This window comes from Crocuta crocuta, unplaced genomic scaffold (assembly GCF_008692635.1).
Source record: "Crocuta crocuta isolate KB4526 unplaced genomic scaffold, BGI_CrCroc_1.0 scaffold737, whole genome shotgun sequence".
Taxonomy (NCBI): Eukaryota; Metazoa; Chordata; class Mammalia; order Carnivora; family Hyaenidae; genus Crocuta; species Crocuta crocuta.
Genome location: NW_027527804.1, coordinates 123,423 through 147,653, shown reverse-complemented (window position 1 = coordinate 147,653; position 24,231 = coordinate 123,423). Strand labels below are relative to the sequence as shown.

The 24,231-nt window shown below is 38.8% G+C and overlaps 1 protein-coding gene across 2 annotated transcripts in view; it reads right to left on the bottom strand.

Annotated features, from left to right (window-relative positions):
* CHRDL1 (chordin like 1) overlaps positions 1-24,231 on the bottom strand; it is a 125,674-nt gene that overhangs the window by 75,855 nt on the left and 25,588 nt on the right. For both annotated transcript variants that reach the window (XM_077773725.1, XM_077773734.1), the window contains exons 3-4: positions 12,513-12,625; positions 9,601-9,694 (exon numbers count right to left, since the gene is read on the bottom strand). In XM_077773725.1, coding sequence (XP_077629851.1) covers positions 9,601-9,694; positions 12,513-12,625 — 207 coding nt within the window. The remainder of the gene's footprint in view (positions 1-9,600; positions 9,695-12,512; positions 12,626-24,231) is intronic.

Sequence of the window (24,231 nt, the reverse complement as noted above, 5' to 3'; positions counted from 1 at the left end):
GTAAAACTCTAAATATAAAAATCAGAAGAAAATCATTCTAATAAAGACTGTTATTTATCTTAGTGGCTGCAAATAATCTGGTAAACCTTTTGGGTTATAGTTATTTTGCATCCAAAACCCTTGAGTGAAACCCTTTGGCTCTAGGCAACAGATAGCAAGAATATTTGGTTACTTCGAGAACATATTGGTTTTAAATTAACAACCCCAAAGTGAAAAACTTGAGAGCTGGCAACTCATCCTAGAAACTACCGTGTCCTCTGCCACAATAAAGAGCTTACCCTTGATATTACAGAGAACCTTGGTGCTCTGCAAGGCTGTGGAAAGCGTAGAGCCTGACTCCCTAGCCTCCCCTCTTTAACCCCCACACCGAAAATCTCTTCCAGGTACCCAGGCTAGTGGCTTAGGGCTCTCCCCGCACCCACCTACCTCCACTTTCTACCACTGAATTCTGCTTTCTCGATGCTGTGTGCAGATTAAATTGAAACGGTTAATAAGAGTTAAATCCCCACTTTCAAAGACAGATAAATTTATCAGGACTCAAAGCCTCAATTAAGAAGGTGAAGCTGTAGTAATGATAGCATTTCAGGTGTCAGGCAACTTGGCAGGGAAATGGGGAAGGAGAGGGGGAGGCTGTCGCAATGCTGGCTGGACAGTCTTGGAATCACAGGTGATGGGAAATGGTGGTAATAATTGTCTGTCCGACTTACTCAGAAAGCAGGCTCCAGTTTAAGAGTCAGCCCTGCAACCAGGAAGAATGCTCAGTAAAGGACATCTTACTAATCTTTTCCTTAAAATACCCTAGATGTGACTCTTATTTCAAACTAAGTTGAAAACAGACTAAGCTGAAAACACTGATTTTATTTCAAACTATGTTGATTGCTTTTCCCTTTGAGAATTTCATTTGTTTATCAGCAGAAATTCCTGGGCTAATTCCGAGAAATGCCATTCATTTCTTGCCAACAACAAGTCATGGACAATGGGCGGGATAGAGGGGGGAGCTCCCCACGGAGGGTCCTTCTTTCTGGACACAACAGCCAGGGGCTCTGAATGTGGAAGGCGGCAGAAGAGCAAAGCTTTACGTGGGAGCTCTGGGAAAGCAGGAGGGCTGGCCAGATGGAACAGTGTGCACATGTGTCTTTAGGGTTGGCCCTGGGAACATGTCATGCAGTCAAAGTATGCTTCTGAGGTACTTCTGTTCCCTATTATCAGAGAAACAATGTTGTTGTGTTGCCCCTGGCCCTTTGCACATGTACAGGGCCCTCTACTCCAAGATCATATAGGCAGTGCTCTTAAGCTCCTTTATCAAGATCTTCCCTGGAACTTAAGTGCAATCCCCAGTCCAACTGCATTGGAACTCACTGAGGTGCTTGTTTAAAATGTAGAATATCCACTGCAGCCCAACTGAATCAGAATTTTTAGTGTAAGGCCTACGAATCTGCATTTTATCGAATCTCTTAAGTTGGTTCTTAAGCACACTGAAGTTTGAGCAACCCTAGTTTGGGGTCTTGTTGTAAAAGGGCCTGATTCCCTAATGAACTTCTCTAAACTAAGCTGCTCTGTCTACTTATAACTTATTGTTATAGTATAAATGACTTCTGGAAACTGAATGGCATAGTCCAAGACTTCTTAAAACATATAGTAAAAAAACACTAATCCTTCATCAGAGTGCCTTGCAAAAAAAACAAAAACAAAAACAGATGAACAAGTTTGAAAAATATTCCACTGCATACACCTCTCTTATAAATTCNCCTCCTTCTCTCTCTGCTCCTCCCTTATTCGTGCTCTGTCTCTGTCTCTCTCAAAAATGAATAAACATTTAAAAAATTTTTTTTAAGAGAAACAAATAATAATAATATTAAAGTGCCTGCTATCCAGAGACCAATGTTCTAGAATCCTCAGTGTTTTGTATAGTTCTGGACTGAGAAAGAGTTTTCTGAAAATACATCCATCTTTTGCAGGCAAGGAAATGGCCTCCAACTTATCGTCTTGCATACACTAATAGTGTAGTCACATTAAATGGAAAGACTATGACGGTTGGCTGTTAGTGTTTAAAAGGAACTGACCTTTTTCAATAAAATCAAAAGGGAATACACAATTCAGAAAAGAACAAAAGAAGAGAAGAGGGAGTAATGGAGATAAAACACGAATGATGGCAGTAGTAGCACTCAGCAGCCATGAGGATGGAAGCAGCAGATACTCAAAGAGAAGAACCAAAAGAAGATTGGGTGGCTTTCAAATCTAAAAGAGATTCCTCAGTGAGTTACATATATAATCACTATACAACTCAGAAAATCTCACTCCTAGGTATATACCCCAAATAACTGAAAACATATGCCACAGAAAAACTTGTACATGAATGTTCACAACAGCACTATTCACAACAGCCAAAAGGTGGAAACAACCCAAATGTCCATGATTCCATTTACATAAAATGTCCAGAATAGGAAAAACCCATAGAAACAGAAAGCGGATTAGTGGTTCTCAGGGGCTGGTGGAGAGAGGGGTTAATGGGCACAAGGTTTCCTCTGAAGGTGCTGAACAATTTGCGGAACTAGATTAGAGGTGACGGTTGCCCACCATTGTGAATGTTCTTAATGCCACTGAGCTATACACTCTAAAATCATAAATTTTAGATTATGTGTGCTTTAGCATGATAACAAATAAAGAAATCCCCCCTTGAACTTTTGTCCTAAAAAAAACACTGAAGGGAGTAAATCAGGTGTTTACTTGATTATTGTAACACTGGAAGTCACAAACATGGGCATGTAGTCATAGAACAGGAAGGGGAACACAGTGTGTAGATAGGTCAGTGGCTGAGTGACCTGCAACCCTCACTTGGAACTGCCAAAGGCCAATTGTTGTGTCTCCACTTCATCTTATAAAGGCTAGTTCCACTATGGTACAGATTTGTGTAACCCAATCTTGTTCAGATGCAAGTGGTAAATGAGAGAATGCTATTGGTATAAAGTAGAAACTGCATTGGCTCATACATGACTTTCCCAGCACGTTAATATTTTACACCATCAAGGGACAGCAGCTGACTGCCAAGTACATGAACACAACTGAAATCAGCAAATCATGAAAAAATACAGTAATCTACCCAATCCCCATTCACCCCACATTCTTTCTCTTAGCTCAGTTTGGCCATACTTGTGAGTCTTGTAAGTGCTTGTAACAGGATTCTCTTTGATCTTTGTGCACTTTTCTCTTGTCTTTATAACTCAGCAGTTTCAAACCTTCTTTCTTCCCCTTTCCCCAAGCTGATGTCACCATTTTAAAAGGTGAAGTCTATACTTATTGTAATATTCTTTTATTTATTAGAAATCTAAGATGCCTTTTTAAGTCATTCTAGTTGTTTATTAGTATAGTTCTTTTGTTAGTACTCTGGTTACAAAGTTGCATAAGTTTCCAGTTATTTTCCCCAATCTTGTTTGTTCTTTGAGCCTTGTTATTTTTCAGCATATAATTTTGAAGAATGTGGGGATTTTCAAAAATGCATATATGGCAGCCACTCTGGAAAACAGTATGGAGGCTTTTCAGAAAGTTAAAAATAGAACTACCCTACCATGCAGCAATTGCACTGCTAGGTATTTACCCAAAGGATCCAAAAATACTGATTCCAAGGAATACATGCAGCCCAATGTTTATAACAGCATTATCAACAATAGCCAAATTATGGAAAGAGCCCAAATGTCCATCGACTGATGAATGGATAAAGAGGAGGTGGTATATATGTAGTGGAGTATTACTCAACCTTCAAAAAGAATGCGATCTTGTCATTTGCAACAACATAGATGGAACTAGAGAGTATTGTGCTAAGCAAAGTAAATCATTCAAGGAAAGACAAATACCATATGATTTCACTCATATGTGGAATTTATGAAACAAAACAAATCAATGTGGGGGTAGATAAAGAGAGGCAAACCAAGAAACAGACTCTTAACTATAGAGAACACACTGATGGTTGCCAGAGGGGAGGTGGGTAGACGGATGGGTGAAATAGGGGATGGGGATTAAGGAGTGCACTAGTGATGAGCACTGGGTGTTGTATAGAAGTGCTGAATCACTATATTCTACACCTGTATCTAATATTACACTGTATGTTAACTAACTGGAATTTAAATAAGAACTTAAAAATGTAATTAAGAAATCCATGTATCACATTATAGCAGAAATGCTTGTATTCACTAGCTAGCTGACAACCCAACCATGGGGCACCATGGTTCAGTGGGTTGAGCATCCAATTCTTGATTTCTCCTCAGGTCATGATCTCACAGTCGTGAGATCGAGCTCCAGGTCCAACTCGGCACTAAGCATGGAGCTTACTTAGGATTCTCTCTCCTTCTTCCCCGCTCATGCTTGCTCTCTCTCTCTTTCAAAATAAATAACATTTTTTTTTAAATTAAAAAGAGAGAGAGACAAGTGGCATAGAACTTGCACCTTCTCCTTACAGTAACACACAGACTATAGTGCATCACTGGAAAGATCATTTCTTTAACCTCTCTTGAATTTAAAAGACTGTGGTGAGGGGTGCCTCTCTTGGTAAAGCCACACTCTCAGTGTCCGTTTAAATCACACCATGGAACTAAATTTTTTCACAGCTAGCCAAAAGGGAATGCTGTGGATTAGGTCTCTGGTAAAAGATAAAANGACTCCTGGTCCTTTTAAAAGTCTTCTTTTCATGATAAAATTATATATAAAGAACAAAAGGAAAGGAGGCCTGTCCTTTCTCTCCTCCTCCCCCCTTTACGATTCCACTTCCCCAGAAGAGATCTGTAATTCTGTTCTCATAAATCTCTCATTAGCATGGACTATAGAGGGTACTGCTTATCTACTGGGATGGATTTAGTGACCCTTCTGACTTCTATGCAGTTTCGACTTTTCCATTAAGGCTTAAATTAATGTTTAAATTAAGGCTTAAATTTGGGGTACCTGGGTGCCTCAGTGGGTTAAGTGTCTGACTCTTGATTTCGGCTCAGCTCATGATCTCATGGTTCATGAGATTAACCTCCAAGTTGAGCTCTGTGCCGACATTGTGGATCTTGCTTGGGACTCTGACACTCTCTCTCTCTCTCTCAAAATAAATAAGCCTAAGAAAAAAGAATGTTCTAACTTCCATGCAGCACCTGCCTCTTCAGGCATAGTAGAGCACCCTGTCGTATGTGGCCATGACCTGACCCCTGACCTCTCTGCCTTGACACTTGGGAAAGTGCTGATAAAAAAAAAAAAATTTTTTTTGTTTTCTCTTAATGGGAATCAATATAGCTTTCTCTCTGGTAATTCTGGAAAAGCACTGTGCATACTTTGATTGCTATAGTTCAAAAGGAGCTGCAGGAGACCACCTCAAATACAGGTGGGAACCTCGGAAATTTCCGGGGTAGGGAGTTTAGTGAGCAAGAGCCAGGGGGAGCAGAGAAACAAATGGAGGACAATGGCTCCTATGTCTCCTCCAATGGAACATTAGGTCCAGGCATATCTAGCAGGACCCTCCCACTGAATCTATCTCCATCCATGTGAACGGTTCTAGTCAATACTGCTATAGAACCGTATGCAAGGCCAAACCTTGGGCATATGTCTTCCTTGTTTGTTTTCCTTTTTTGATACAGAACTTGGTCATCATCTTGGCTTATAAATCTACTTTGCACTGAAAACATTTTCATCACAGTGCCTTCTATTGGGTTAAGAAAGAAAATTAGAGCCCCTTCCTTTGACCAAGCATTCCTGTGGCCCTGAAGGCAGGAGTTTCCTCATGCCTAATAATCACTGGGGTGGAAGGAATACAGAGGAGTCATCCCAGCCAGCGCCCTGTCTCAAAGCAGAACAGTGACAACTTTATCTCAGATGGGTGGGTACCTTTTCACTTACAGAAATATGCCGTAAAGAGACGGAGATTCTCCTTAGTCATTTATTCTAGGATTTAACAGCCACTGTGTCCCAAAGTTCATCCCTTTATCAAACTCCATTCTTTTCTGCTATGGTTTAAACCTATTCACTCTTGTTTGATCTTCAATAGTGAGAATAGCTGGTTTGCATTCCTGTTCAATATGGCACGGAGGGCACAAGAGAGATCTCCCTGCTCTTTTCCTACCAAAGAGTGAGGGATAAAATGTAAAACAATAAAGAAAAAATAAGTAAAAATGAGTAAATAAGTAATAAAAACTTTAAAACATTTTGTAAATGTTTATTTATTTTTGAGAGACAGATGAGCATAAGTTGGGGAGGGGCAGAGAGAGAAGGAGACACAATCCAAAGCAGATTATAGGCTCTGAGCTGTCAGTACAAAGCCCCTTGCAGGGCTCGAACCTATAAACTGTGAGATCATGACCTGAGCTGAAGTTGGATGCGTAACCAACTGCACCACCCCAGTGCCCCAATAAATAAAAACTTTAAAACTGCAAAATTATGTTTAGAAACAAAACAAGACTACTTAGAATAAAACATAGAATGAAAGTACAGCAATAAAGGGAGGGGCCAAAGCCATATGGTCCATATGGCAGCTGGAACTAGATACAGACAGTTGAGGCCAGACAGCCGGGAAAGACCTATAGCCTCCAAGTGGCTTCTCATGTAAAGGTGGGGAATAGGGCCCCACTCCTCACATGTGAACAGGGGGGGACATAGCTCTGCCCACCTGAGGTGGCCCTCCCAAGGTAGGCATCTGCAGCTGAAGTCACAGTACAAGATCATTATCAGGGACTGGCACTGCACAAGAAAACACAGGTTGAAATAGAATATCCAGGCATCAGGGAGCCCAAGCTGAGACACTAATGTATGACATGGTTCAGAGTTAGGTGAATGGTGTGGCGTGGAACAATATTCCTACCAGGAGGGAAGGCTTTATACAAACAAACAAGCATTTTAGAAAACAAGGGGAACTAAGAATTCAGAACTAAGAAAAGCCATCAAGAAACCCAGTAAAACTGAGAATTCATGCCCCCAAAAAATATAGACATTTAAAGCATCTAGAATGGACTCTAAATAAACACTTAAATGTCTTAATGAAATAAATAAAAGAAAAAGGTCCCAAGAAATAATAACAAGGTTTATAAAACAGCAATATATAGATAATTTAAAATGTAATTCAAGAACTTGGGGGTAAATACAGTTATTGAAAATAAAAGAACAAACAAAACCCAACAGATGGCCTGAATAGTAGGTATGAAAAGGCTTGAGAAAGAATTCATGAAATGGAGGACAGAACCAAAGTAATATATCATTACAGGGAGTATTCCAAGACAGAAAATATAAAAGAGGCATTAAAAGATACAGAGGATAAATTAAATGAGCTGCAAAAACATATGTTATAGGCAATTTTGAGAAGGAGGAAAAAATAAGGGTAAGATGTAATTTTCAGAAAAACCATGAGTAAAAATTGAAGAGAAACTTGAGCCTTTTGGCTGAAAAAACGATGGACCAAGCAGGCTAAATAAAAATAAATCACACATGTACACACCTCGTCATGTGCATAAAAAAAAAAAAAGAGGATATCTTAAAAGCTAGAAGAAGGAGAAAACAGGTTACCTAGAAAAGAACTACAATCAAATATCAGACTTCTTAACCACAAAGGAAGGAAGCCAATAGACCATTTATTAGTATTTAAAAGTGTTGAGGGAATTTTTTGACCTAGCCAAATTATCATTCAAGGATGAGGGCAAAATAAAGACATTTTGCATATAAGGATGCAAAGGGAACTTTGGTACCACCACCCACGGAAAGAACTGTTAAAGGTTACAGTTAACAAGAAGAAAAATGAACTCAAAAGGAAGTGACCTACAAGAACAAGGGGGAAATGAAAATGCACAGCTCATTTCTATATCCTGAAAATGGTTTTTTTAAGCCTTAAAGACAATTTTCTCTTTTCTGGTATTGATGGCCTCTATTCCTTTAACACTGTCTTTTCTCTCAAAGGAACTGCTGGCTTATAGTTTGCTTTTTCTCAACAGTTGCTTCCTATTTGCAGCTGGGGTAGGTAATAGCCATACTGCACTGTACAGTCTTCTTTCTGCTCTATGCTTTGTATCTGGGTCATGCCTCAACCTCCCTCCCAGGGAAGAACAATGTTTACATAGCTTAGATAACATTCCTATGGCATGAGACCACTTTTGGAGGCTTTGGGTGGAAAAAAAGTGGGAAAAAGTCTCCAGATTGGCCTTTTTAATCAAAACTTTTGCTCCATCTACCATCTACCCCTCCTTCATAATCCAGTTTCAGTAGAAGCAGCAAAGAAAGAACTATAGAAATAGTAAGCCTCATTTAGGGATTTATTCCAAAAACCAACTTTCAGAGAGATCTTATGCCGTTAGTCTCTTACACCTTGAAGCATATACTATCATCACCAATATTCAGAATGATAAATGTATGACATGGCATGATCTTTTGCCATCTGGGAGACAATCTCCTGTGTCCATCAGTGTGTATTTACTGATGCAGGAAAGTATAGTTCACAAAGGTAATGACTGAAATGGTTTGGGGGCTTCTTCTCCATTATACACCTCCATTCCTATAACTGGAATGTTAACTGAAGTTTTGCTGAACCTTATTCCTGGCCCTATCCCTATCATTGCTGCCCTGACACTTCTGGTTCCTGTGTTTTAACCTCTTCAGGAGGTTACTTACTACTTAAAAAAGCGCCACCTATGCCCTAGACTAGTGGTCTTTCATGTTTTTAGGGTCACATACACCCCCTTTATGAATACCAATAGACTATGGATCGTCTCTAAAAGAATTTACATGTAGACAGAGTTACACCAAAAATGAAACAGTTTTAAAGGGTTCATTGACCCCATAAAGCCCACCCGCAGACTCCAACTCAAGAACCTCCATCCTAGAGGGAAAGAGGATCAATTTACAGGACCACAAGGCTTCTACTGCCTAGATCCCAAGGCTGTCACTTAGCTTTTCCTGGGACTGCTGTCCGGCCCACAGCATTCTCTTAATCATTCCATGCCTGCATGCCTCTGGTGTGGGAGCCAGGTCCCAGTCAGACATGAACAAAGTGTCACTGAGGGAGCCGCTGCCTCAGACAAACACCCTACCCGCAAACCATCAAAGTAGACGGTCCTAACAGCCTTGTGAAAAAGTCTCTGCCCGCCTCCCCCTTAGATTTGCTCTTAACAATGTGTACATAATAGCTGTGCAGTCTGGAGGAGGTGTCTATTCAGCAGGCAGGCAGCTTTATACTGTCATAAACCTCACTGGTTCAGCTCCTTTGATTTATGCAATTCCGGCACTAATTGCTTGAGACACGTGCCGCCATGCTACAATTCCCCTGGTGCCCGCTGCCCATGGCAGGAAGAGGTTGTTATGGCACAAACTCTCTGAGCCACAATTCCCTTCCCCCAACTGACATCCACCTTCAAATGATTAAAAGCCCAATGAAAATCTGTTACTGGGTACCCAATAACTTATTAGAGTCTAGAATGTGCCCCGCTTGGGCTATAAACAGCATTTAGGGGCCAACGCGGCCTGCCTAAAAAGCGTCCTATTGTTATTTCTGTCTGGAAGTTTCCCTTCTGGGGAATTAGGCAGATGGAGTGGGTTGGGTGGAAGAGGAAGGAAGGAGAACCACAGCCGGGGAAAAGAGAGGCGATCTGGTTTTACCTGGGCAGCGTGGGCAGCACAGATGTGGTATATGCACAGGGGAGAGGCAATGAAGGCTTGGACATCTGACTCGGCTGCAAAGCACATTCCCATTCTGAAAGAGAGGAGGCAATCATGAAAAAAAATGAATGTCTTTCAAAGGTCACCTGTGGTCATGCCAATTTGAGAAACAGGCACACAGAGACTCACCCAGACAGCGGATGACGCATTCCTAAGAAGCTGAATGTAATCAGTATTTTCTTCCCTCTTCTCACCCCTAGCACCTCTGCTGGGTTGGCGGATAGCTTGCTGGCATATCTTTCTGAAGCTGGGGTCACCATTGCTCTAGTTTTCAAAGCTTCCCGCTAATTGTGGGGAAAACAGCTCCTGCTGGCCTGGCTTTGTGGTGTTTCTAGCATTTCTGGCTCCAGCTTCACATCAACAAGAGCCTATTCTAACTACATAATCACCTGCTCAATACCACAGGAGGGAAGGGATAAGGAGTGATGGGTCCCCCTGAGCTGCTACCCACCCCTGGGCAAGGAGACATTCCTGGCACATGGGTCCTGGATTCCATGTAATTCTGCCTTGGTCCAGCAGGCTGACTGCCTCCTCTCCTCCTTTCCAGGTTCAGTCATAAGTTTTCTGAGAACAGCTAGGCTTTGGAATTGAACTGATTACCTAGTGTTCCTGGGGGGTGACTGGGTCCCTGACCAATTTACAATGACAAGATTCCTAGCTCTGACAGCTCTCAGCCATGCTAGATCACAGGAAACTTTTGGAAATCAATTATGCATTAGCATTTCCATCCATAATTCATTCCAAGCACGGGTTACTTGCATTTATCACGCTTTTGTGGGGGAAGAAGGTGACAAAGAGGATGAAAGGGAAGATGCCTAGCGCCTGACCTGTTGGCTTTGGGATCATATTAACATTTTTACTGCCCTGCAGACAGCAAATCTCAGCCTCCAAGGGTTAGCTGTCCATTTCCAATGTGTTGGGTCAAGAATCTAAGACAATCATGTCATACCAGGCAGTTAATCAGTCCCCAGATGCCCTATTTAATACCTGCCCTGGCCTTTGATCCAAATTCAAATGACCTTACCATAAACCATTTTCTTTTCTCATGGACCTTCTAGAATAAATTTTTGGAGTGTTGCATTTGGAAACACCAGAGCCCCCTTTTGTGCTACACTCCTCAGAGCAAAGTGTATCATTTTGAACTGAAATCGTCAAAGCACATCAGAAACCACTCCTTTGGTTTGAGGCCTACACAGATGCTTCCTTAATGAGTTGAACTGAATTCTGTTCCAGAGTTAATAAATAAAAATAATACGATATGATAGTGATGATGATGATGACAGCAGCTGACATTTCTTGAATGCTATGACCAAGCACTGTTTTAAGTGACTGAAATGTATCAGTGAATTTAATCCTTAGCACAACCATATGAAATATGTAGTATCATTATCCCGTTTTAAAGAAAAACAAGCTGAAGGGATCACAGAGAGGTTAGGTAACTTGTCCAACATAACACGACTCACAGGTGGCAGAGCGCGGCTTGGAAACATGGTCTGCCTTGACCCTAGAGCCTAGGAGCTTCTTAACATTATCTCCTATTGCCCAAAGGTTAGGTTTTCACATCCTTAATATTCTAGAAGCCCAACCCTCTATTTAAATGGCAAAACAATCTGGCTTGCAAGTGACTGCTTCTGTTCTACCTGGGCACTAGGGAGGGTGTACAGTTCTTCCACAAGGTCTCAAGTGAGAGGCTGGTCTTGAAAATTCTTTCCATATGTTCTGAGTTCTCTTTTCTCAAGGCCTCGTACAAGGCTTCCTTTACCAATTGACCTAGTGCTGTGGTCTCCACCAGGAGTCATTTTGCTCCCCAAGCAACTTTGGCCATATCTCGAGACATTTTTGGTTGTCACAACTGCGATTGGTGCTATTGGTGTCTAGTGGGTAGAGGCCAGGAACGCTGATAAATATCCTACACAGTCCAGGACAGCCCCTACAACAAGGAATTATCTGTGCCAGAATGTCAATAGTGCAGAGATTGAGAAACCCTGGACTACTATATGATGACAGAAGCTTATCTAGAAAGATGGGCCACACCTGTGGTCCTGAATCAAGGCCATGGAAAGAAGATGAGACTATCTGTTTTGTCTATTGCACAGATGGCATTTAAGGTGTCCAAACACCTCTCTGAATGATTGGGCAGGAGCCATGATCAAACGAAGAGAATTCTAATCATCAGCAGGTACGGGCCAAGGTTTCACAGCCTCGATCCTAATTACGGTTACGAGGAAAGACAACAAAAAATACACTCTCCGATGAACCAGTGTATAACCTGCCCTAAGCTCTTCTTTAAAGGCCAGTCTTGGGGCTCCTGGGTGGCTCAGTTGGTTGAGCGTCCGACTTTGGCTCAGGTCATGATCTCACGGTTCATGGGTTCAAGCCCCGCATCAGGCTCTGTGCTGAAAGCTAGCTTAGAGCCTGCTTCAGATTCTGTATCTCCCTCTCTCTCTGACCCTCCCCTGCTCACACTGTCTCTCTCTCTCAGAAATCAATAAAAAAAAATTTTAAAGGCAAGTCTTGAAAATGACCTTCGAAAATGATTTTGTCTTATAATCCAGGTATTATATTGAGCTTTGTTTCCCCATTCCCACTAATCAAACTCTTCTACCTTCTCCCACCATGTCCCGTATCATTTGGTTAAGAGACTATAAATATTAGGCCACAGCGAATACTCAGGGATCCCAAAGGCAACAAGCCAAAAGGCAACAAGACGAAAAAGTCAGATGTTTATTTTTCCTTACAAACTGCTTCCTAACTTCTCTTAGGTTTTTACCACCCATGCTTCCCAGCGATCCAGGCAAAGAAAGTATGTCTAAAGAGCAAACTGGATAATTATATGCTGTGAAGGATTGTACCTCTGAGCAGATGCAGTTCACACAGTAAACCAACCCATAAGGTTCCAGGTAAGGATGCCATCTCTCACCCACTCTGTACTTCTTGTCTTGAAACACACAATATGTCTCTGAATCTGTGAGGAACGAGATGGAGAATATGATGGTTAGAAACCACAAACAAAGTCATAAAACCCAAAGGCAATCACACTTTCCATCTGGTTTAGTGTCCTTTAAGAGAAGAGGCATAGGGAATATTTCTAGAACCCCTCCTAGAAGGTCCATGTTTTATATGCTTTGCTTATTTGATCCTATGATGAACTAGCAAGATTATTAGTCTCATTTCATAGATGAGGGAAATCAAGGGTCATCTAACCACTAAGTAATCGACATGAGAGTCAAGCCCAGGTTTTTCTGAGTGAAGCCAAGATCCTGATTCCTGCTCTGTTCCAATGGTAAAATAAGGGAGCATGTTGTGTGTCCTTTTGGAAAAAGTTGTTCTTCTTGCTTTGTAAATGCAAGCTAAGGTCTGAAATGCTGATCTCTCTTTCTCAGAGCTGCCCAGTGTGGTGTATGACTAATGAACTAAACACACTGTGATAAGTTCCTATAAATGGCTTTTGCCCATGCATGCTAGTATCATTCAATCATTAAACAAATAATTGGACACTTATTCTTTTTTAAACTTTATTTTGAGAGAGAGAGAACACAATTGGAGGGGCAGAGAGAGACGGGGACAAAGGATCCGAAGCAGACACTGTACTGACAGCAGAGAGTCCGAACTCACAGACCATGAGATCATGACCTGAGCCAAAGTCAGACACTTAACCGGCTGAGCCACTCACAAGCCCTGAACACTTATTGTCAGGCATTCTGCTAACTGGTGGGGATAGATGGTGAACAAAATACCCATAGTCTTTGCTCTCATTCATCTCAAAGCCTGTTTCTTATGTAAACAACTCCCAATTTGCTCCAAAGTAATGTCCCCTTCCCCTTTGATGAATAGAAACTTTCACAGCCATAGCCTATCTTGTGCCACAGTCTCTTGAGCACATACTATGTTACTTGTACTACTTTACATGTCTTATTTCTCCATCAAAGTAAAAGTTCCTCAAAAGCTGGCAAGATTTGGGGTGCCTGGGTGGCTCATTTGGTTAAGCTTCCAACTTCAGCTCAGGTCATGATCTCGTGGTTCATGAGTGGGAGCCCTGCATTTGGCTCTGTGATGACACTGCGGAGCCTGTAGCCTGCTTCAGATTCTGTGTCTCCCTCTCTCTCTGCCCCTCCCCTGCTCGCTCGCTCTCTCTTTCTCTCTCTCTCTCAAAAATAAACATTAAAAACATTCTTTAAAGCAGGCAACATTTGTTCTTTGCTCTCTATCACATGGCCTAGCACACTGGGGCCAGTAAACGTAATCAATTAACAAATGACTGGTAAATGAATCTCTAAACCATTTTATTCACCTTCAAATCCCATCCTTATCTATTTCCTGCTTCCCATCACTCAAGGTCAAAACAACCAAGATTCTTCTTGTAGCAAACGCATCAGTTTCTCCCACTCTCCAGTACACATTTCTCTGATGATCAAAATTGAATAAAGAAAAGGCAGATAAGCAAGAAGCTGGGAGAAGATATTTCCAACAAATAAAGTATGAGTATTGGGAACTTTTGATCATTTAAATTAATAAGAAAAAGCCCAGCCAGTCCAGCAGAAAGATGATCTATTTATCTGGGACATGAATAACAATTTGGGAGAAGAAGAAATGCGAACAGGCAATAAACAGGAAAAGATGTTCAACCTCACTAGAAATTAGAGATTTATTTATTTATTTAATTTTTAAATGTTTATTTATTTTTTATAGAGACAGAGACAGAGCACAAGCTGGGGAGGGACAGAAAGAGAAGTAGACACAGAATGCTAAGCAGGCTCCAGGCTCTGAGCCATCAACACAGAGCCTGATGCGGGGCTTGAACCTACAAACTGTGAGATCATGACCTGAGCCGAAGTCGGATGCTTAACCGGCTGAGATCATGCCTGAGAGCCCCTAGGAATCAGAGATTTAGATTAATACTACACTGAAATGGGCACCTGGATGGTTCAGTCAGTTGAATGTCAGACTTCAGCTCAGGTCACTCTCTCACAGTTCATAAGTTCGAGCCCCACATGGGGTCACTGCTATCAGTGCAGAGCACATGTGGGGTCCTCAGTCCCCCTCTATCTCTGTCCATCCCCCACTAATGCTATCTCTCAAAAATAAACATTAAAAAATACTACACTAAGATCATTGTCTCAAGTCACTCACTCAAGACCCTCAATGATTTTTTTTCCAACCACCCCGAAAATACATTCCAATTTACTTTTCAAACCATTGTTTCCAACTTCTTCAGAAGGATGAACTGGGAGAGTCAGAAAATCTGAGTTTGAATTCTAAACTAGCTCTACCTGTGTGTCATTGAGCAAGTCATTGAAACTATCAGTCTTAAAAGAAGTAAAAAACAAAAATGAAAATAAAAAAATTGCCAATCTGGTTTCAACACCTGTGGGACATAGATTATCTGTTTCTCAAGAAGAGTTTGGAGGATTAAGTGAAACTCTGTAAATGATAAAGTACTACAAAATGTAGAGTGGCATTTTATATTTTCTTCTTAGAAAAGCAATGCATACTTAATGTATAAAATTGGAAAACTTGCACAAAGTTCCAAAAAGAAGAGAGTAAAAACAAATGTATATATGTGAAAATCATTACACGCAATCCCAGCACTAGACAACCATTTTTAATATACTGGTAACTCATAAATAGCCTGTGGTTGAAGAAAAAAATCAAATGGAAAGTTAGAAAATAGTTTGCACTAAATGAAAATAAAAACACAGCATATCAAAATCAATGGGATTTGGCTAAAGAAGTACTTAAAGGTGAAATTTATATCACTAGAACACCTATATTAGAAAAGGAGAACACCTATATTACAAACCAACACCTTAAGAAACTAGAAAAAGTTGGGGTGCCTAGGTGGCTCAGTCAGTTAAGTGGCTGACTTTTCATTTCAGCAAAGGTCATGATCTCAGGGTCATGAGATCAAGCTTCATGTTGGGCTCTGTTCTGGATGTGGAGCCTGCTGAAGATTCTCTGTCCTCCTCTCCCTCTGACTTTCTCTCACTTGTGCTCGCTCGCTCGCTCTCTCTCTCAAAAACAAAAAACTAGAAAAAGTAGAGAAAAACAAACCAAAAGCAAACAGAAGAAAGGAATGATAAAGAACAGAAATCAGTGAAATTGAAGACAGAAAATCAACAGAAAAAAAAATCAGTGAGAACAATGTGTTTTTAAAATTTTTTAATGTTTATTTATTTTNTGCGTTTTTTAAATAAAATCCATAAAATTGATAAACCTCTCACAAAATCAGCAACGATAAAAATATGGAAGATGCAAATTCCCAATATGAGGGACAACAGAGAGAATTTTTTTAAAAGGATAAAAAAGAATATTATGAATAACTTTATGCTACGTAATTTAGCAACCTAGATGAAATGGATGGATTCTCGGAAAGACACAAATTACCAAATCTCAATCTAGAAGAGCTAGATAACCTGAATATTCATATATCTTTTAAAGAACTTGAATCTGTAGTTAAAAACTTTGTGACAATGAAAACTCCAAGGCCAGATGACTTCACTAGTGAATTCTATCAAACATTCTACCAAACACTTCAGAAAAATGAAGAGGAGGGACTGCATCATTGATGTGAGAATGACACTGACATCAGAACCAGATAAAGATATTGCAAGAACAAAAATAAAACTACAGACCAACATCCCTCCTGAACATAGACACAAATATTCTCACTAAAATTTTAGTAAATTAAACCCAAGGATACATAAGAAGGATAATACTTTATGAGAAAGTGGGGATTTATCCTGAAAATTAAAGGCTAATTCAAAATTCACAATACTCACAATTCAGTCAACATAATTCATCATATCAACAAACTGGAGAAGAAAAATCATGTGATAATCACAATAGATGCAGAAAAGCATTTGACAAAATTCTATATTCATTTGTGACAGAAACTCTCAGCAAAGCTTTAGAAGAGGGCCTTCCTCAACCTAACGAGGGCATCTTCAAAAAAATCTACAGCTAACAGCATACTTTATGGAAAAAGAGAACGCTTTTTCCCTGAGATTGGGAGTTATGCATGGGTATCTGCTCCACTGCTTTGTGGAGATCCACGCCAGTGAAATCAGGTAAGAAAAAGAAGGAAAAGGTATGCCTATTGGAGAATAAAACATAAAACTGTTCTATTAATAGATATGGCCATCTACAAAGAAAAATCCCAAAGAATTTATTTACAGTTACTAGAAATAGTTAAGAGAATTTAGCAAGATTACAGGATACAAGGCCAATATCCAAAAGCTGATTATGCTAATATATTCTATAATGAACAATTAGAAACTGAAATTTGAGAGGCACCTGGGTGGCTAAGTCGGTTAGGCATCTGACCCTTGATTTCAGTTCCAGTCACCACCTTATGGTTCATGAGACTGAGCCCTGCATCGGGCACTGCACTAACAGTGCAGAGCCTGGTTGGGACTCTCTCTCTCTCTCTCTCTCTCTCTCTCTCTCTCTCTCTNCTCTCTCTCTCTCTCTCTCTCTCTCTCTCTCTCTCTCTCTCTGCCCCTCCCCCATGTGCTCCCTCCCTCTCGTTTTTCTCTCAAAAATAAAATAAAATAAAATAGGAATACAATTCGAACTGACGCTTTACCAAAGAAGATACACAGATATCAAACACAAAGATAATCAATCAGCAGGGAAATGCAAATTGAAACTAGTCACCTAACTCAAAAAACCTAACCATACTAAGTGTTGGTGAGGATGTGAAGCAACTGGAACTCTCCTCATACTTTGCTGGTGGAAATGCAAAGTAGTGCAGCCACCCTGGAAAGCAACTTGGCAGTTTCTTATAAAGTTAAAACTACACTAATTATATATATAACCCTATAATCNACTCCTTGGCACTTTCCCTGGTGAAATAAAAATGTATATTCAAACAAAAACCTGTACAAGAATGTTTACAACGGGTCTATTCATTGTCAATAAAACCTAAAAGCAACTCACATGTCCTTTAAATGATAAATTTGTAAACATGCGAACAATGGAATATCAGTCAGCAATAAAAAGAAATGAATGTTTGAGGCACACAAACATAGATGAATCTCAAAAGCATTATGCTACATGAATAAAGCCAGACTCAAAGTCCATGTACGGGTATGATTCCAATTATTTTCATTCCACAAAAGGCAAAACGATAGGGAAGGAAAGCAGATCCAGTTACCAAGGACAGGGGGTGGGGAGAAGAATTTTAACTACAAAGGAGCACAGAGTAAATCTGTTGGGTGATGGAGCCATTTTTTATCTTAATTCTGATGGTGACTTCACAGCAGAATGTTTTTTGTTGAAACTCACAAAACTCTACCCTAGAAAAAGGGTGAATTGCCTGTAAATTATACATAAATAAAACTAAAAAGAGAAGAAAGAAAAATCACATAGAATTGTGCTACCAGAAGGTAACCACTTTTACAATTCTATAATGTCACTTTTTTACTTTTCTTTTTTTTAATCAATAGACTACTTTTTTGAAGCACTTTTAGGTTTACAAAAAAATTGAGCAGAAAGTACAGAGAGTTTCAATATATCCTCTCTTGACCTCATAACCCCAGCTTCCCGTTATTGACATCCTATGTTAAGTGTAGTGCATGTTACAATTAATGAACCAATAATGATGTATCAGGTAAAGCACATGGTTTACCCGAGCATGCACTTTGTTTGTGTAGTTGTATGGGTTATGGCAAATGTATAATGATACATACCCAACTTTACAGTATCACACAGAATAGTTTCAGAGCCCAAAATAGCCCCTGAATTCTGCCTATTTATCTATTCCCTCCTCTGTCCCCCAACAACTCCTGAAAGCCATTGATCTTTTTATACTGTCTTTATAGTTTTGTCTTTTCAAGATGTCATACAGTCGGGATCATAAGGTGTGAAGTCTTTTTAAACTTGCTCCTTTCACTTAGAAATATCCACTTAAGGTTACTCCATGTTTTCTTTTCATTGCTTGACAACTCATTTATTTTGTCAGTAAATAATATTCCATTGTATGGATGTACAGCTTATTTATCAATTCACCTACCGAAGGACATCTTGGTTGCTTCTAATTATTGGAAATTGTGAATAAAAGTGTTCTAAACACTTGCGAGCAGGTTTTGGGTGGGCATGTTTTCAGCTCATTTGGATAATGCCTGAGAGTATGGCTGCTGGAACACATAGTAAAATGATATTTAGCTTGGTAGGAGACTTCCAAACTGTCTTCCAAAGTGACTATACCATTTTGCATTCCCACCAGCAGTGAATGAGAGTTCCTGTTACTCCATGGCCTCACGAGTATTTGGTGTTCTCTATATTTCAGGTAATAACCATTCTAATAGGTGTGTGGCAGTGTCTAATTTGTTAATTTAGTTTGCAAATCTCTAATGACATATGATGTGGAGTATCTTTTCTTTTTTGAAAAAAATTTGTATGCCTTTATTTTATTTTGAGAGGCAGAGACAGGGAGCAAGTGGGAGAGGGGCAGAGAGAGAGGGAGACACAGAATCTGAAGCAGGCTCCAGGCTATGAACTGTCAGCACAGAGCCCGACGCGGGGTTCGAACCCACGAACCGTGAGATCATGACCTGAGCCAAAGTCGGGCACTTAACCGACTGAGCCACCCAGGTGCCCCTGGAGTACCTTTTCATATGCTTATATGCCATCTGTATATCTTTTTTGGTGAGGTGTCTGTTTAGCTCCTTGGCCTTTTAATTGGGTTAGTCATTTTCTTTTCTTTCCTTTAATTNTTTAATAGTTCTTTGCAAATTTTGGACACAAGTCCTCTATCAGATGAGTGTTTTGCAAATATTTCCTTCAGTTCGCTTATTCAACAGTGTCTTTTCCAGAGCAGAATCTTTTACTTTTAATTAAATCCAATTTATCAATTTTTTCTTTCATGGAGCATGCTTTTGATGTTATATCTAAAAGCTCACTACCAAATCCAAGGTCACCTAGATTTTCTCCTATGTTATCTTTTAGAAGTTTTATACTTTTGTATTTTATATTTAGACCTTTGAACTATTTCAAGCTATTTTTATGAAAGGTTTAAGGTCGGTGTCTACATTATTTTCTTTCTTTCTTTCTTTCTTTCTTTCTTTCTTTCTTTCTTTCTTTCTTTCTTTCTTTCTTTCTCTCTCTCTCTCTCTCTTTCTTTCTTTCTTGCATGTGGATGTCTAGTGGTTCTGGCACCATTTGTTGAAAAGATTATCCTTTTTCCAGTAAAATGTCATTATTCCTTTTGTCAGAGATCACTATATTTGTGTGGGTCTATTTCGGCGATCTATATTAAGTTCCATTGATCTATTTGTCTCTTCTTTCAATAACACCACACTCTCTTGATTAATGTAGCTCTTAGAATGTCTTGAAGTTGGGTAGTGTCAGTCCTCCAACTTTATTGTTCTTCATTTTGCTTGAAATTCTGGGTCTTTGGTGTCTCTTCATGGAAACCTTAGAATCACTTTGTTTATTTCCAAAAAGTGCTAGGATTTTGATTTGAATTATATTGAATCTATAGATCTAGCTGGGAAGAACTGGTATCTTGACAATATTGGATCTTCCTATCCATTAAAGTGGAATATATTTCCATTTATTTGATTTCTTCCCTGAGAATTTTGTAGTTTTTCTCACAGAGATCTTGCACACATTTTCTTAGATTTATACCTAAATATTTTTTAATTTTCTGGTGCTAATGTAAATGGCATTGTGTTTTTAATTACAAATTCCAGTCGTTGCTAACAGAGAGTTAAGCAATGAACTTTTTAGTATTAACCTTATGTCCTTCAACTTTGCTATAATAGCTTAAGTCTAGGAGGGTTTTTTATTAACTCTTTAGGACTTTTTGCATAGATAATTATGTCATCTATGAACTAAGGTAGTTTTATTTCTTCATTCTAACCATTTATATGCTTTGTTTCCATTTCCCATCTTACTGCATTAGCTATGACTTCAAGTACAATGTTGAATTGGAGTGGTGAGAGAAGACATCATTGCCTTGTTCCTGATCTTAGGAGAAAAGCACCTAGTTTCTCTGAGTATTATGTTAGCTATAGATTTTTTGGTAGATGTTCTTTATGAAGTTGAAGAAATTCTCTTCTATTCCTAGTTTGCTGGATAGCATTGGATTTTATCAAATGCTTTGTATATGCATCTACTGATACATTCATGGGATTTATCTTCTTTAGCCTATTGATGTGATGGATTACATTAATTTTTTTAAATTTTTAACATTTTTTATTTTATTTTATTTTTGAGAGAGACAGAGTGCGAGCTGAGGAGGGGAAGAAAGAGAGGGAGATACATAATCTGAAGCAGGCTCCAGGCTCTAAGCTGTCAGCACAGAGCCCAATGCGGGGCTCAAACCCACGAACTGTGAGATCATGAGCTGAGCTGAAACTGCCGATTAACCGACTGAACCACCCAGGTGTCTCTACATTAGTTGATTTTTGAATGCTGAAAAAGCCTTGCATTCCTGGAATAAATTCCATAAATTGTGCATTTTTCCTACACTGTTAGTTTCCATTTGCTAATATTTTGTTAAGAATTTTTACATAAAAGATATTGACCTGTGATTTTCCTTTCTTGTAACATCTCTTTCTGGTTTTGGTTTTAGAGTAATATCGGCCTCATAGAATGAGTAAGATAGTGTTCCTTCTGCTTCTATCTTCTAAGACGCACTGCAGAGTGTTGGCATTTAGTTTTTCCTAAAATGTTTGGTCAAGTTTACCAGTTCATCATCTGGGCCTTGTGCTTTCTGTTTTGGGAGACGATGAATTGTTGATTCAATTTCTTTAATAGATATAAGCTATTCAGACTACTTCTTGCATGAGTTTTGTTAAATGCATCTTCCAAGGTATTCATTCAGTTTCTAAGTTATCAAATCTGTGTACACAGTTGTTCATTACAATCCTTTATTATCCTTTTGGTGTCCACGGATTAATAGTGGTGATGGCCTTTCTTTTCATTTTTGGTATTAGTAATTTATGTCTTCTCTCTTTTTTTTTCTTAATTAACCTGGATGTTTGTTATTAACCATCTAACCTAGATGTTTATTATATGAATCTCTTCTAAGAATCAGTTTTGGTTTCATTGATTTTTCTCTATTGGTTCCTTGGTTTCATTTTCATTGATTTCTGCTTAATTTTTTTAATATTTACTTCTACTGACTTCAAATTTGATTGACTCCAATTTTTCTAGTTTCCTAAGGTGAAGTTCAGATTGTTGACATTATATCTTTCCTTTTTCTAATATATTAATTCTACACTATAAATTTCCCCTAAACACTGCATTTGCTGCATCATGTGAGTTCTGATTAAGTTCTATTTTATTTTCATAGAATTCAAAATATTTTTAAATTTCTCTTGAGATGTATTTGACCCATGTGCTATTTTAAACTGTATTATTTAATCTCTAAATATTTGGGAATTTTACAGCTTTCGTTCTATTATTTTGTNAGTTCTAGCTTAATTCCACTGTTGTCTGAGAGGATACTTTGTATAATGTCTACTATTTATAATTTGGTAAGGTGTGCTTTATGACCCATGAATGTGGTCCATCTTGGTGGATGGTCCATATGAGCTTAAGGAAAATCTGTATTCTACTTTTGGGTGAAATATTCTGTAGAACTCAATTAGATCTGGTTGATTAATGGTGCTGTTTAGTTCAATTATATCCTTACTGATTTTCTGTCTTCTGGAACTTTTAAATATTAATAGAGAGTTGTAGAAGTCTCCAACTATCATAGTGGATTTGTCTGTTTCTCCTTGCAGCTCTAAAAGTTTTTGCCTCACATATTTTGATGCCCTATTAGGTGTATATACATAATTTTCCTTGCTCTCAATGTCTGCTTTGTCTGAAAGTAATATAGCTACTCCCACTTTCTTTTGATTAGTGTCAGCATGCTATAGCTTTCACCATCCCTCTACTTTTAGTCTACATATGCCTTTATATTTAAAGTGGGTTTCTTGTAGACAACATATAGTTGGGTCATGTTTTTTTCTTTTTATCTACTCTGTTACTCTCTCTCTCTCTCTTCTTTATGTTTTAGTTATTTCTGAGAGAGAGAGACAGCATGAGCAGGGGAGGGTCAGAGAGAGAGGGAGACACAGAATCTGAAGCAGGCTCCAGGCTCTGAACTGTCAGCATGGAGCCCGACGTGAGCCCGACACAGGGCCTGAACCCACCAACCGTGAGACCATGACCTTAGCCGAAGCTAGACGCCCAACTGACTGAGCCACCCAGGAGCTCCTCTGTTACTCTCTTTTAATTGATGTGTATAGACCATTCACACTTAAAGTGATTGTTGACATAGCTGGATTCAGATTGACCATATTTGTAATTGTNCTTCTAAATAGACTTTTTTTTTTTTTTTGCATTCTCTACTTTTAATTGGGCATTTCCTTTTCTTCCATTTTCTCCCTTCTTTTAGCATATCAATTATATTTATTTTGAACAAAATTCTGGTGGTAGGGCTAGAGTTTTCAATACACATTTACAACTAATCTAAATCCATAAAACACTATATTACTTCTCAGGCAGTGCATGTACCTTAGAGCAAAGTACTCTTTTCCTCTCTCGCATCCTGTATAAGAGTGCTGTTATTCATTTTACTTTTTCAGAAACTATAATCATTCAATACATTGTTGCTATGATTATTTTGAACAATTTTTTTCTTAGTTCAGAATATGAAAAGTTAAAGAGTTTATTTTACCTTTATTTATTTCTTCTGTAATGCTCCTCCTCTCCTTATGGAGATCCCACTTTCTGGCCTATATCATTTTCCTTCTTTCTGAAAAATTTCTCTTAACATTTAGGCAGGTGACAAATTCTTTTCATTTTTGCCTGAGAAAATTTACTTCTATTTCATTTTTGAAGGATAATTTTGTTGGACACAGATTTCTAGGTTCTTGGTTGGTGGGGGTTTCTTTCAATAATTTATTTAATTGTCTTCCTTGCATGGTTTCTGGAGAGAAATCGGATGTAATTCTTATCTTTGTTTCTCTATAGGTAATGTATGTTTCCTCCAGATGCTTTCAAGATGTTCTCTTTGTTTTTGATTTCTTGCAGTTTGAATATGATATGCCTAGGTATAGATCTTTTCATATTTTTCTTGTTTTGTATTCTCTGAGTTTCCTGGATCTGTGTTATGGTGTCTGTCATTAATTTTGGAATATTCTCAGCCATTATTACTTCAAATATTTTTTTTTTCATTCCTTTCCTCTCCTTCTGGTATTCCTGTTATACATATGTTAAGCCTTTTGTAATTTTTTCTCAGTTCTTGGATATTCTGTTACATTTTTCTTCATTTTTTTAACTTTTTATTTTAGTTTGGGAAGTTTCTATCAGAATATCTTTAGCTCACTGATTCTTTCCTCCATCATGTCCAATCTACTGATGAGCCCATCAAAGGCATTCTTCATTTCTTACAGTGTTACTAATTTTTCACATTTCCTTTGCATTTGTTAAGAGTCTCCATCTCTTCGTTTACATTTCCCTTATATTTTTGCATATTAGCCCCATTACCCATTAGAGTCCAAAGCATATTACTCATAGTTACTCTAAATTCACAGTCCGATAATTCCAAAATATCTTCTATAACAGAGTCTG